Source organism: Merops nubicus, unplaced genomic scaffold (assembly GCF_000691845.1).
Source record: "Merops nubicus isolate BGI_N331 unplaced genomic scaffold, ASM69184v1 scaffold9232, whole genome shotgun sequence".
NCBI classification, from domain to species: Eukaryota; Metazoa; Chordata; class Aves; order Coraciiformes; family Meropidae; genus Merops; species Merops nubicus.
Window position 1 is genome coordinate 39,750 of NW_008595597.1, and position 15,819 is coordinate 55,568.

General features: G+C 41.2%; 1 protein-coding gene across 1 annotated transcript in view; it reads right to left on the reverse strand.

Moving 5' to 3' along the window:
* CACNA1C (calcium channel, voltage-dependent, L type, alpha 1C subunit) overlaps positions 1–15,819 on the reverse strand; it is a gene marked incomplete at its 5' end in the record, with an annotated part of 107,495 nt that overhangs the window by 31,107 nt on the left and 60,569 nt on the right. The window contains one exon of the mRNA XM_008936103.1: positions 26–58. Within this exon, the coding sequence (XP_008934351.1) occupies positions 26–58 (33 nt within the window). The remainder of the gene's footprint in view (positions 1–25; positions 59–15,819) is intronic.

Below are 15,819 nucleotides of genomic sequence, written 5' to 3' on the forward strand. Positions count from 1 at the left end.
GGGTGGTCTGTATTTTTGGTCTTACCATAGAGGAAGAGCATTGGGTATGTTCAGCTGGCTTTAAAGAAAGGCAGACAGAAATAAGCTGTAATAAGTCTCCAATCAAGAGCCCTAGTAAACTAGGTCTTGGCTAACACAGGAGCAACAAAATGGCAGAAGAGGGCAAAAAGGAGTTTGAAAGAAATGCACAAGAGGCTGGGCTTATTCCCTAGGATGCCCGGGATCAAAGCTGGCCATGGCAGAAGTAGGTACAACTCCCATTTATTTTTATATAAGCTGCATCCACTACCACCATGCATGAATTGCACCCAGTGTCTCCAAAGTGCTAGACATCCTGGCATCCAGGCAGTGGAGGTACTGATACTGTTAAAATGTTTCTTGTGTCACTACTATCAAGTTCAACACAGGGGCTGATTTAACTCCCCAGCTCAGATGCAGGCCATGTCTGCACAGGGAACAGCCAGCTTCTAGTGCATTAGTCTGATTTGTAAACCTGTAACAGCCCAGAGCTAAAGAAACACTTTCTAATTCACTTGCACATAGTTCTGGGTGGTAAGTTGTTACTAAGACAAGGAGTTGGGACAGTCTGATCAGCCCTTGGCAACCCTACAACACCCGCTGCCAGCTGTGGAGAGTGGGCTGGTAAAGCTAGTTAGCTTGCTGTACCTTCACCCACCTCACAGCGAAACTCCAGGGACACAATGGACATGTCCTTGGAGACACAGCTGAGCTGAGCCCTCGTTGTGCCTGGAAGAGTCTAGCTGCTGCAAACACTCTGCCTGACATTCCTTGATTAACATCTGGGGCCATTTCCAATACTGAGAGCAATTCTAAAAACCACCCAAGGTTTCAAATACCCCTAGGTGTAAGAATTAAAATTGAAAATGAAACAAAATCAGCTTTATTGGGAGTCCTTCAGTTCAATAGTAGCATAATCCTTCAGGCCTAACCTCTATCACGTGCCCCATATGCCAGACTCGTCTCATTATTTCCTGTGACTACATTATCTAAGCTGAAACTGATGTATTTCTTCTTCTGCCAATGGCAGCATTCACCTCTAGTGCTATGGAGGTCTCCTGCAGTGTGCTCTTGCTCTCTAAGGACACTGCAGTAACCAAACTGACATTGTATTATCGAAATAAAAACTGTAGTTTGGATGCATAGCCTACTTCATAATATAGGCAAATGAAAACAATTAAAAGCCCAAGGTACACCTAATAATATAATACTATTTTGAGTTAAGTCATTGGTTTGGTGTCAGCTTTTGTTACTTTTATCATCCTCTTTCACGTGTTCGCTCATGTGTTTTCTTTTCAGATCACATTCAGGCAAAAGCTGGCTTGAATATCAAATAAAGGAGCGGTGCCCATAGAGACATTCTTTACAGACCAAGCACAGATTTTGATTTTGTGTTGCTTGCCAAATATCTCCTTTCCAGCAAGGAGTTTATCTGTCCCATCCCCCTTCCTCTTTCTAGTTTCGCAAATCATCTTTTCTAACATTTGAAGGGCTCCTATTCTGCTAGTTGCTGCATTCCTGGTAGAAGGGACAAAGCCCCTTCAAATTAACTGAAGGAAGCCCAAAAATGTGCAGCACCTTTCAGGATTCTTCTTCCTTCCTAGTTGACAGGGTTGGTGCATCTGTGACTGACTGGCTAAAGAAGCCTTGTAAGTTACTGTGGAATATTATACCTTAATTGTGATTTTGATATTGTTAGTATTTTGTCAGGAAGTGCTGGTAATAGTAATGTAACAGAGTAAAAAACCCGTGTAAGAGGATATGACTATATGAGGCACCACTGATACACGATGGCCAACTTGGAAGAGTTGGCGTCACATTGAAAAAACAGAAACCAAAGTGTCTGAATATCTTTGGCACTGCTAAGGAAGTAAAGTAGAGGTTGACTTACTCCTCTCTTATTCCCTGATCTGACTGGTCTCTGTTTTAAGATAAGGTCAAATATGTAGCAAATTATATCACTACCTACAGTAAAGTCTCAAAGGCTGGACAGGAAAGTTTCTGTTAATGCTGGCAGGTAGTTATTTGGACAAACTGTAGGACTGTGGGCTGAGATTTTTGAATATGCTTGTGCATATAGTATTTTGTGTATGAGTATATGAGGGGAAAATCAACTCCCAGCTTTGGGTTGCTAAATACATTTTCTGATATCCACAGAAGTTTTGGAGAGGAGCCAAATCCTACCATTTTCTACCTGTCCCAAAAAGTCACCATGTGGACCTGAGCATGGATATCTGAGAACCCGTTGCTGGGACTTTCAAGTATGGCCACTCCTAACTATAGCACCAAGAGAGCTATTGCTAGATTTCCTGAGAATCTTCCACCTTGCAAGTGATGTAGGTATGCCTATTTTAGGACAAGGACAGCCACCTGACACCTGAGAACATAGCAGTCCAGTGCCTAATGCCCATCTGAAGTGGGCAGGATTTAATTTCTATAAATTTCAGAGCAAATCCTCTTCTGTTTAATATCTCTGAAAGAGCTTTTGGAGAAGCTGTACCACTTCGCAGAAGGCAGCCTTGATTTTGCTCTGTTTTACTCACAGCCATCTCTTCTCCTGCACGTGGTCTAACCTGCAAAGGAACTTCTAGTATTCTATCTGGCTCTTGTCATCATTTGGGGCACAAGTATCATGCAAACAACTGAATGAGAAAGGGCAACAATAATAGTGAGATCACCCAAGAAATGATGCTCTGTGCAATTTCCATCATAGAGAGAAGGGACCTCAAGTATAAATCACAAACAAGTCCAGGGGCATATTAAGAGTGATGTAGAAGGGAACTTGTAGGCTAAGAGTGGGAAGAGAAATATCAGAGGCAGGATGCATCTGTGTGAAGACACTCAATGGGGATGAGTGCAATAAAACTGCTTGGGACTTTTTCTGACTTTTTTTTTTTTTCCCCCTCTTCATGTCACCATATTTAAAAAAATAATAGAGATGCTAAGGAGCAGAAAAGCAGATTCTAGATGCCAAAGTAAAGATTCAGTAGAATAAAGACTGAGAGATCCCTGAAGCATGTGTGAAAAGCTCCTCAGAATATTGTTGCCTGCATATATCTCACTTTAACTATGCTCAGTGCCTACCAGATCACCAACATTTTAAACAGATGCATCGCTCAAGCTGCTGCTAACCTGTGTGCATCCTTAAACCTCCTACAGGCACAAAAGTGAAAGGCACAGTTTATGCCCGTCATGAATTCGGGATCCCAGGGAAGGAAGTCTCTGAAGAGAAGACAGGTTTATTCAATGGAGAGATACTTAAAACCTCAGAGACCACAGCACCGAGGAAGGTAACTGATAGTACTGTGTTCCTGCTAACCATGCCCCACCTCAGCATGAGGGAGGAAGGCTTACTGGTGGCTATTTGCAAAGAATGTACCACATCTAGATGGGTTCAGAGTCTCCTGAACCACCATACTGACTCACAAATCAAACTTGGTGTCTGATCTTGCCATCAAGTCAAGGAAACCACTTTTAACAGGTTGTGTTTATGGGCTTACAAATTCTGATCACAGCACAAATGCTTTGGAAGCTAGGAGAAGATAAAATTTGCACTCCAGGAGAACCAATCAATTTTTTCAAGGGCAATACCCAACAGTCAATACTGTATGATATTTATGATATAATGTAGTCCACTTGGAAATTCTGAGAAGGGATGATTTGTCTTGATTTGGCTTTTCAGAGCTGTAAAGACAGGAACGAAAGTATGAGCAAAAAGACTAAAAATTTTATACTGTCACAGTAGTATTAAAGTCCCCTAAAGTATCTATGGTGTTGAATATCCTCTGCATGGATTAAGATTTTGAAGAAAATAATAAGGTGTGTTAATAAAGAGATTCAGATGAGAGTTTCAGTAGGAAAAGCCTGAGAAGAGATACCAATCCCATCTCATTTCTGTGGAACACTGGAGATGGAGGACCATGTTGAGAGGTTGGAGTTCCTTGTGGTTTTTGGCTAGTTTGCTGACAACTATAATGGTCATCCAGAGAAGCAGCACCTAGAAATGCCTGAAGGGGAGATCCATTAGTTTTGTACAGCATCTATTTACTCAATAAATCCAAGGAGGCTCCTTGATTGCCAGGTAAGTATGTTTCAGTAGTTGTAGAAGCCTGACTGCCACTGAGATGACAGTACAGGCAGGTGGCATTCCCATTACCAGCACTGTTGATGGTAGTAATTTTTTTATACCACAGGACACACTGAAGATGATGACTTAAATTCCTTCAGAAGATCCAGTCTTTGCTAGGAAGTCCAAACTGATTTTTTTCCTGACATTTGAGGAGTAAAACTTCCTTGCTGATAGCGTGTATGTGGTTGGTTTTTTTTTTTTTTTTTTTCATTTCTAACAAGGCTTCTTCCATTTGTAGGAAGGAATATCTTTTCACAACACAAAATTCAACCTATATTGTGGAGAACTTCGGCCTGGCTTTATCTGTGTAACATTTAAGAAGCTGAATGCACAGTGTTATTGTTTCTCTGTTAGTCAGTGTTGTCTCAGTCAATGCAGTGATACTTCCTTCTAATGGCAGCCTTCTAATTTTACCTGGTGCTCATAGTTTGAACAGATGAGAGCAAAACTGGGTTTGAGACTTTGACACTATGATATGACAGTGTCTTCATATTTCTCAAGAAAACAAATGGTCAGATGCTTATGTTGCCTTTTGTGACTAACAATGTATAACGACATTTCTCCCCTGAGGAAAACACGGCTTGTAGATGAAGCTCTTAGGAAACCACTTGCAGTAGTTGGCTGTTGGTGATGGATGTCTGTTAAGATGTTTCCTTCATTGCTCTTGACATCTGGAGAAAGAAGTTACCCATGAAGGTGTTGTATCCGTTGGAAACTGGTCCACTGGTCTGTTAGCCTGCTCCCATGAGGAAGGTGGTGATAGACTTTCACTTCTTGCTTTTTTTCTACTCAATGCAGGAAGTGTGCCCCCAAAAATCTGCACTGTAGTTTCCTTGAGCGAGTTGCAGTGCTGTTTAACTCCTTTGCTGTTCTAGGATATTGGCGTTTTCTATCTCAAGTTCTTTGTATCTAGAGGTCCTCCTAGCATCCTGCTTACTTTAGCCATATTGCATCTGTGACCTTCTTGGATATAAAATGAAGGGCAGAAAGAGACATTCTGGGGAAATGAACTCATCGTACAAACATAGGTAAGATTTTGAGGGAATTAAAACCAGTTATATTAAGGGATATCTGATGACCAATGAGTGATGTGGTTTTGTTGCTATAGGGAGTAAGAAAGAACTGCAGGGCTGTTTCAGCTGCTTGGCACTTCATCTCAACTGGATGTAGAGGGCACAAATAGGGCAATGGTAAGCCAACAGTACTACTGTTCTGGAGATTTTTCTTTCATACGTGTGGGCCACACTGAGATGGGATCTGCAAGGATGCGCACTCCAAGAAGAACAAGAATTTACCAGAGTATAGGAGAAAAAGAGGTCTAGAATTTATCAGTGCCATGGAGACATGATAAAAAAGAAGACGCTAGACTTTATCTTTCATTAGTAGTATCAAAAGTCTGAGGGGACCTCAGGAGGCTGGCTGAGTAACACAAGTCTTTGTGGAGAGCTGGAAAAAGTCAGGGTTTCAAATCAACCTGGCTGCTGGCAGGTAATAGCCTGCCATTACACTAGGGAGTTACCACAACTCCTTCCAGAGTCATCTGTCTGCCACTGCTGTGTGTGGTTTTAATCACAAGAACTCTAGAGATAATCCACCTGCCACCGAAGTCTGTGAAGTTATTATAAGAACAGGCAGAAATGTATCTGGTATTTCTCTGACAGGGAATACTACTGGATTGCAGATGGCATAATTCTCAATTCCCACAGCCTTACAGTGAAATCAAATTATTAGCAGGAAAAAATAACAATAAAAAAGCCAGACAAGCTGCTCAAACTCTGCATTCTTCCATTAAATGTGCAGTTCTTTGAGAATATCTGGCAATATTTTGAATAATACTAGATAGAAATATTTTTTTCCTGAAAAAATATGTCCTATTGGAAGCACACTGATGCTGCAAGTTAAATGTTCTGTAGAAACATGTCAATTTTGAAAAAAAGCATTTCAGAAATGTAAGATTGAAATCTCACATTTTGTCCTTGCACATTTCAACTTGAGTTTTCCTTTCCATTAGCAATGTTATATAACTTTGAAAAAATCAATCCCATACTAAACTGGTTTTGCTTTACTTAAGCAATTGTTTTGATTTTCATCAGTTATTTTTGTTGGAATGATGTTTTACTGAAAATTTTGGAATTTAAAATTTTTATTCTATTTTAAAACAGAAAAAAACTGTTAAAAGGGGCTTTTGTGGAACAAAAAACTCAAGGCTTCCTATAGCTCTAATCTAGATGAAGCACAAGAGGCTTTTCGGATCATTATCATAAACAGGTTTGGTTTTAACGCCTATTAGAAAAGGGTCCCATCTTGCAGGAAAACAGGGAATCAAGGTGTCTGATGCTGCCTTTACTGGGGCAAATGCTGAACACCTTGCTGATTTCCTTGGAAAAAGCCCCATGTTGTTCTAGTGCAGTGCAACATGCTAATCCTCAGATAGCTCTGCAGAAGAGACTGCAATCTCTTGCACTAGGGAATTAAAATTTTATTAGGTGCAATAAGGGAAATGAGGAAAAATGTGACACCAGCAATGAAGTTTGCCATTACATTCCTGCCTGCACTAACTCCTGTGAGTTAAGAGACATCAAGTGCCAGCTCATACAAATGGAATATATATGCATTTATGCTTCACATAAATCCACATGATCTCAGATCTCGGGGGGAATATTACTATATCTGTATGCAACAAAACCCCATTTTGAATACAGTTAATAAGGTCAAGGTAACTTTTAAAGCAAATAAATGCAGCTATAAGTTTTTTCTCTTCATTTCCTACATATTCTAAGATTTTGAAATTCTAGAGCTTGCTTTTCTAATTACATTCAAATATGCAGATCATGCCAATTTGAATAGCTTATTAATTAATTTCATATATATATATATCCATGAAATTGTCAGACAGTAATCTTATGGTTCCAAGTGCTTAAGGTAAATATAAGGAAAGTCAATTGCTTTAATTTGGTAATGCAGATTACCCTAGATTGACAATTACTGGACAGTTAATGAAAGAGTCATTTTTTACACAGCTGAAAGTTCTGTTTTTTTCCGTGACTTTCAGAAAAGCAGAACAATTGGTACAGTATATCTATGCAAATTATTCTCAATTTTCAGGATGTTTTAATAATCCTTCTCATTAGCTCTGGGTAAATGATGACTTCAAGTCTTATGGTAATCAAGCCTGGGGGGCTCCTGAGAAACAAGTAGATATTAAACACTATCAGAGATGTAGTGCTCGTCTTCAGGTACAAGTACTGATCTGACTCAGAGAGGCAGGTGCAGCTTGCCTGAAGTCTATTCTTGTGTTTTGTGGGACAGGTAGCCAAAAGATCCCTAGAACATCTGGATAGGAAGGCTCTGAAGACAAACTGAGCCATGAAAACAAATTTTGAAAGGGTACTTGTTTCCAGCACCTTTTACTTTTGTTTTACAGATGGAGTGACTTTAAAGATTTTCTGGTTTGATTATCAGGTGAGGATAAGTTTTGCTGATTTGAGCATCTCAGCCAGAGGCTTTGTGTGACAGAGTGGACTTTTAAAATAGAAATTGCTTTTTCTCTTGACCAGTTCTTGACCCAGAGGTCAAGGGCTCCCAAAGGAAGTAATCGGGATGTCCCAGCCCAGAGCAGCCCAGGGAGATGACCCCAGGAATAGGCTAGACCACTGAGCAAGACGCAGAGACAGCAAGTGTGAAAATTTAAGATTTTGCAGGTCTCCTGCCTTTTTCAGTTTTATTACCATCCATGCCAATGGTTTTCTCGCTGCTCTTCCTAAGTAGCCCAGTGTGCCTCACTGTCTTTCCTATGGCAAAGTTAATATGGCTTTTAAACATCAAACCCAGAAGTGTATTTATCACTTATGGTGGAAAGGACAGACTACTTTTCCTCCACTACTCTAGGAAGCTTTCTGTTCTCTATTACATAGATTATACTATTTTTCTTTCATTGTCTGGGAGGGTCAGAAGGAGGGAAATCTGTGGGGCTGGTTTTCCAAAAGGAGCACAGCCTGTATCTGGTTTTGACTCTTTCTGAATGTCAGTTCTTTTCAGATCCAGGTTCTACCATCTCAAACACAAAAACAAATCCATTGTCTTCACTTCTTATCTGCAGCAGTGTTGTGAAAACACAGCTGCTCTGGAAGGCTGTAAGTAGAGAGCTGATCTCTGACATGGCTTGGCTGGCTAAGGTTCTTCTGTACCAAGAGCGTGCCACTGATTTTAATCTTGGAATGAGAAAGAAGAAAGAGACTGTTCAAAGCATTCCTATCAGTCTTGTCACTTTCAAGACATGCTGTTGTGCACTGTATAAGGTATTGATTTTACCATTTCTAGTAACATCCCATAGTCTGTTTTGAAAAGGATAATGGGAACAAAGTTCTTCTTTAAGATGAATTTACTGAGCCTTAGGTAGGCAGGAGCTTTCCTTGTCTCCAGCACCTTGCAATAGTCCGTTAGTGCTGAGAGGGTGAGTAACATCTACTGGCTTCATCTTCCTTGGTGGTGGATGATTTGAGGAATTAGGCAAAATCCCAGAAGCATATCATTCTTCTCTTGTGGCTGTGCTTGTCTTCAGTGCATTGAGCGTTTGAGAATTTCTATGGCTATTTGTTAATCACTTATTAGTTAGATGATAGGATTTCATGATGTGAGAAAAGGATAAGGAAGAAGGCAAAATGAAGAACAGATTGAAATTTGGTGCCCTTTATGTATTTGTGTTACTGGGATTTCTCTGGGCAGAGTCACCTGTCTAGGGGCAGAAAAGAGACTGGAGACCTTTGGACTTTATAGGGCTCCATCTGTGAAGAGGTTTGCTGGGAGCTCAGTATGGGGGGTTTACCGTAATGTGGTTGGCAGGAGCACGTGAATCCAGAAGGAAGCTTCAGTAGCATCTTTGCAGCTCCTGTATAACTGATGTGGAATTACGCTGGTGGTGTTTAGGTCAGAAGCAGGCTTGTGGTCTGCAGCAAAACACCTGCTTCTCAGTATGATAACTCTTCTGGGGACTAATGGAGCCCAATGGAGATTTGATCATGAGCAGGTTTTCTCAGGGAGGAAGGCAGGTAAGTGTACCAGCTCAAAGACTGCGTGCAGCGTTGTCAGGATCCTTCTTTTGACATGCCCAAAGGCTCTAGGACAGGGTGAAGATGAGTGAATCTTCTTATGTTTTGATAAAGATGCTGAAAGAAACTGCACATGCCTTTGAAAGCAGGAGAAAACCCAATCTGCCTGTACTCAAACACAACAGGACTGTGGATTGCAAGAGACAGCAGATACAGGTGAACTAGCAGCCCCTGCTACTTTTGGGTTAATGAAACTTTGCTCAAGAGAGGATAGCCAGAGACATCAGCAGCCCAAAGAGAGAATTTGTTAGGGATCATGTTCATCTGAGATTTGTAGCAGTTAGTATTTAATTCCTGGGCTGTGTCTTTTTATTGCCTTTCAGATTAGAAAGTCGTTTAATGTTGATTCAGAATGTTTCCTAGAAGAGAACAGCCTACAAAGTCATACTGGATTTTTGTATGTTAATATGGTCTACAATAAAGCCTACGAGGCATTCTGTGGTTGGAAATGCCAATCACAGGCATTACCAAAGCATGTTAGAGGTGGTCATATGGAGAGTGCAGCTTGCTGTTACAAAGGTACCGAGCAACATCTTTTTTGCTCTACACCTCTTCCAGGAATAAATAATTATTCATTTGTTGAATTCTTTGGTCAAAAAAAAAAAATTAAAATAAAATAATAGGGATAGTAGGGATAGTTTGGATGCGTGCGATTTACTATGTTCAAATCTGGGCAAACATCGAGCCTCAAAATCCCTAGCTCTAAATATAATTTTGTTTTAGTGCCTTTCTATTAACAAGTGTTTCTGTACTGCTAAGGCATCTTTGCCTTCGCATCTGTTCAGGTTAGGAAAAGATGTCACTTGATCTGGCTTTGGGTGAAGCAGATTTTCTCCCAGTCACTCAGACGAGGCTCAGCAGACAGCACTGCTGGCTGCTATCTCTGAGTTTAAAAGTGGATTTTGAGAGAACGGCTGGGATGTGACCTGCTAGGATGTCTGCAACAGTTCTACTAGCAATTAGAGCCAGAGCCACATTTTTGGCCATCAATCAGCTGAGCATAAGCAGCAATCCAGTCTCTACAGCTAGGTCATCTGGACACAGTAGAGAACTGGACCCATTTAGCAGATGTCTAGGCGGATATATGAAGCAGAAGTCATTTTGTTGGCATGTTGTGCCAGTTTCCACAAAGAACAGACCAGCAAGGGAAGGTGAGAGCACAGACATTTTAAAAACAATTGTCTAGTGAGAAAAGAAAAAAACCCTTATGTTTGCCTGGCTGGTACGTATGAGGGTAGAGGAAGAAGGGCAAGAGTTAAACGAGAGTGCTATATTGACTGTATTAGAAAGGGTAGAATTAGTTTATATGTGTTTACCTTTTATAGCAAGTCTGGTTGGGAGGCCACATTCTCTTGCCTACCAGGAAAAAACCCATAACCAGGTATTTATTTAATGGCACTCTCAAAAATTCCTGTTAGTTTGTGCATTTGGGGTTGTAAAATGGTAACCATTGCCATGCTGAACTGCTGCCACATGCCTGGCATAAAAACCTTCACAAAGGGGTACAGCCTTTCCCCTGCACTGATGATATGGCTGAAGACAGACAGGAAAAATCACTGACACAGTAGGTAGAAGGGAACTAATTACTGTTTTGCTGAAAGCCACTCCTAGTGCTCCTGGGAATGGGAAACATTTCTTGTTGCCCAAGATTTCAGCAAAATTTGGAGAAAGTCACTGGGAATAAGAAGATGGGGGAGAAGACAAATCTAAAGAGGAAAACAAGTAAAATACTTGTGTGTGTTTTCCCTTCTTCCATCATCTTTGTTGCTTTCATTGCAACCGGCAGTGCAATCTGGAACCAGTTAGCAGATCTATAAGTAGGCATAATAGTACAAGATGGTGCACGCAATGAGGTCTTGGAGGACCGATGCTAAAAGCTTTTTTAATTTGGATGAAGAGCGGAAGCTTTCACAGCAAAACTGAATAAGTGAAGTACAGGGGATTTTGCACCCTTTATTACTACAATCTGCATGTGGAGAACAGCAATGCTGGAAAATTCCTTGGGCATTCTCAGCAAAGTAGGTCTTAGAAAAAGCAGGATTAAGTGCCAGAAAAGGCACTGCTTCAAGGAATTGTTTCAGATGACAGAACTAGCTGTATTTTAACTCACCTGACCACCTTTTTGACCATCTAACTTATGGTGCTTAGAAAGTGATCATTAATGAACATCAACACATTCGGAGATGATCTAAGTAATCAGAGTCAGAGATTTTTCTGTGGATTCGTAGAAACAAAGATACAATCTCTGTTAGAGTTCAGGGAAAGTTAAAAGAAACTTTTGCTAGGTAAAAGGAATGATTTATCCTGGCTAGCAAGCCAATGGAAAATATAACCAGCTTGGGGCAGGTTGGTTTTTTTTTTTTAAATATTTCATCTTTTGAGTGTTGCAGCTAGCTTTGTGAAAAAGCAAACCACAAATGTATCAAAAGGAAAATGAACTAAAACTGTATTATATCACAAGTGTTGATGCCAGAATAGTGTAGTGTTTGGATTTTTTTTTTTTAAGTGATGTGATAGAAAAATTACAAGAAAAATTAAATACAGATTGGAAAATCCAGATGTAGGCTTTTAAAGAGCTCTTTGTACTAAAATGTGCATGTCATACACTTATTTTACTGCTGAACAGACACAGGACAAAGCCTGTGGTACTTTGTCTTCCTATCATTAGCTATTATTGTTATTGTAACAATAATTTACAGTCTAATAAGAAAACAGGTCTCCCTCTCTAAAATCCTCAAACCCCACCATTGTTTTGGGCACAAGAAAGCCTGCAGTAATTAAAAGGAAGATCCACACTCCTCAGTACAGTCAGCAAGATGCTCTGTGCCACCATTTTAAAGAGAGCTCTGAACATTTTCACCCAGAAGGACTCCAGACATGTTTGAGCATCAAATCTTACAGCTATAACACTATCTTCCTTTTTGCTGCTTTTGCAATTAGCTTTTCAGAATTTGTTCTCCTGGATTCTTTATCTTTTTCTCATATTTTAATTAACTAGGATGTGTGTGGTTAAATTTATCCAGTAAGGCAAATTAATTTTTATGCTACTCTTAAATCTTCCCACACTAAAATATATTCTGACTATTCCATGCTCTTGGAATAACACTGGAAGCCAAGTATAACAATCAGTTTTGTGGAAATCACAATATTGAGGTATTTCCTCAAAACTGGGTAGTACAGTCTTTTCAAGTGGGAACTACACGCTTTCTTCATATTGTGCTAATATTGCTAGTCATCAGTAACAGCTCAAATACTCAAGTAAAGTGAGGAGAGAGTAATTTGCATTTACTATCCCTTCTTCTGCAAAAAAATACATACTTTTTTTTGTGTTTGCCCACTTTTCATATAGATTTCCTTACAGAAAAAAAGTTATGCAGTTACCAAAATCACCTCTTTGAATGGATAAATCACATTATGAACTCTGGAAATGTACTCAGAATACCAACATTTTTAAGGCAAAGGAGGAAAAATAAGAGGCCCCATCTTCATGACAAAATTATACATAGACAAAACCAAAATAACCCTGTTCAAACATGGTTGTGGTCAGATAATCTTACCATACTTCTTTCTCACCAACACAGGGTGAGAAACATGTGCTGGAATTGTTGATTAAACATAGGAAGTGATCAAATTCAGATCAATCTAAGCCTAATTTGGGGAAGAGTTCAGGGTGGCATCTTATGATGTTCACCAAGGGCAAGATAAAGCACTCGCATTTGCCACTGCTACAGCTCACAACCATGCTTCAACGTGGCTGCCTACATACAGAAGCTGGGGCCACTGTGGTGTGTTACCTGGATTATTCTAGTGATAAAACCACCACCAGATATTAAAACAAACAAACAAAAAAACAAACAGAAAAGCAAACTAAATCCATCCCACCCCCCATCAATTTTACCAGGAGTTTTTCCCAAAAGAAAACGAGTCACATACACATACATATACACGCACACAGGGATAGCTCAGGACGACGTACAACTTCTAGGATGGCAGCAGTAAGGGTATGACAACACAAGATGTCAAAAGAAGCCACTGTGCTTCTCCAGCCCTTTGCTACATAATTTGAAGGCCTCTGCTACCCAGAAGGCGTTTGAGAAAGAGAGAGAGAAGAGAGGGAGGGAGATGTTTTCTGCCTCTTCTGGAAGGTTTGGGTAAACAAACTTGCAAGTTCTAGGAACTGCAAATGTTTGTGCAAAGATCAGTGGCAGCCGACGGCCAAAATCTGAGCAGCAAAGGGCATGGAAGCGAGAGAACCAGACAGGCAGAGACAGAAAGACAGACAGACAGACGCAGCGACAGAGATGAGTGCCAGTCCCAACTGAGGTGCAGGCTAGATGTATGTCGTCCTTCCACAGATCCTTGCTCCCATTGTGGGGGGTGTGTGTGTATAGGACTGTGTCACAGGGCCTGACTGCTCCAGGCCTTGCAGGCAAAACGCCCTCGGGCAGTTCTGCCTAAATAAGGACTGCAGGATTCAAGCTACTGGTTCTCTGCCTTCAGACACATTGATTGAGGGTGAAAATGAACTTGTGAGGTTTAGTGTGGCTGGAGACGAGGGAAAACAAGGGAGAAAAGGGAGAAAGGCAGGGGTGGGTTAAATGGGAGAAGTGCAGGAGAAGGTGAGAGGGAGACTTGAGTATAGGCGGTCAGATATTCTAAAGAATGGGAGCAGGAGCCCATGACAAATCATATGAAGCCTCTTGACACCAAAAGCAAGATGACTGCAGGGAAAGCCCCCATGCGCCTGGTTTAAGCCTCAACTGCTTTACTTCAGAAATTAAAAAGACTAAAGGAGAAATCCCTGCACAGGTCTCCAAGGATTCTTGGGAGCTGAATGCTTTGATATTTCTCTGGCCTTACTGCATCAGTAGTCAGGAATCAACCAAGCTGCAACCCTTTGCTGACATCCTACCAGAATGTGGAAACCTTTTCAGAAGTGCAAAATATAAAGTACATGGCTCTCCTGAATACCTGATAGACAAATGCCAAACCACTACCCAGCAGGACTGGGCACAGCAGACCTGGCCAACATCCTCTAGGGGAAGTAATACAGAAAGATAGGTTTTGGGGTTCTCTAACAGTCTTTATAGCAGTGCTACTTCCTGAAGCACCCAGGTCCTGGGTCTTCCAGATACTACCATGGATCAGATCACACAGAACACTGTACTTTCCTTTTTTCTCCTTCTGTCACATCTACCATTAAGAAACGCCATAATTTCCATCAACCCTCAAACCAGCCACAGTGCTCACTCTTAGGAAGGTATGTACTTCTACAACAAGAGGTCAACTTACCCAGGGAAATATTCCGTTATTTCAGAAAAGCCCTCAAATCACCAGTTCCCTATCCCTGGTAGTTCTCATCTTGTATCCATGCACACCCCCTGATTTGTCATCTCTGCTATATTGCATGGAGTACTTGTCACAGCTACCTCCTCCTCATCTCTACCTCCTGCAGTGTTCACAGACACATCCAAACAGTGGAACGGGTGGGATGGATACCAGTCCAGATGGTGTTGCTCAGTCATCCTCATGCACTCCTGGACACAGTTAATGATCACAGAGGTACCCACACATGCAGACATACTCAGAGCCACTGGCAGAAGCCCACAGTGACAGGTTCACAGGTAGGTGCAAACACTCCCCCTCTGACATCCTTCCAAGACAGCTAGAATCAAACGCGACATCCCCGCTGTCACTGGTACCTATGCTGGTGCTCTGGAGACACACATGCTCCCACCTGAACGTGCCTCTCTAACTCTCACACATCTGCACGCTCCAAACTGCCCACTCCAGCTGGATGGGCCAACTTGTGGCTGGCCACAGGGACTCATCCAGCTCAGAGGACTATGAGTTATGAGCATTGCTTTGGTGTCAAACAAAGACTCAGCCACAGTGAATCTTTGGTCTGACAGAAGCAGGGGAAAGGGGGAAGGAAAAAAGACCCTATGGACCAGAGTGGTGTTGGCTCCTCTCTCTGACTGAGAGGAAGGAGGTTACATTAGCAGCTTTCTCAGTGATTCAGGGTCTGACTGTTTTCCTTTTATCAATTTGGGCATCATAGCACAGAGCACAAATTGAACTTCATTTCCCTCTTTGATATAGCATAACAAATAGCAATGAACAACTTTCTTTGCCTGGAGTGGGGGACTGCAAGTTGTCAGTCAGCTTCAGAGCACTCAACTCCAGGCTGTGTCTGCTGATGTGGAAAGGAAGGAAATGCAAGCTTGTGCCTGGAGCTGCTTTTGGCATGATATATTCCAAATTTGCTGGCTTTATAATTTTTACCACCTTAATGTTTTCTTCTAAGGAATTTAAAGTGTTTTGTAAACACTAATGACAACGCTTTCTTAATGTAGGGAATAATAACCATCTCCAATTTACTGATGTGGACACTGAGGTATAGGGGTCTAGTCAAAGTCCAAGAAATACAACCTATAGGCTCTACCTCCCAGGCCCCAGGTATTATGTCATGTTCCATCTTATTCTCCAAAAGTCATTCTTGGTCTTAGCACTTAAATGGAGTTGACACAAGGTAGATGTGGTCTCTGACTCAGAAATTATTTT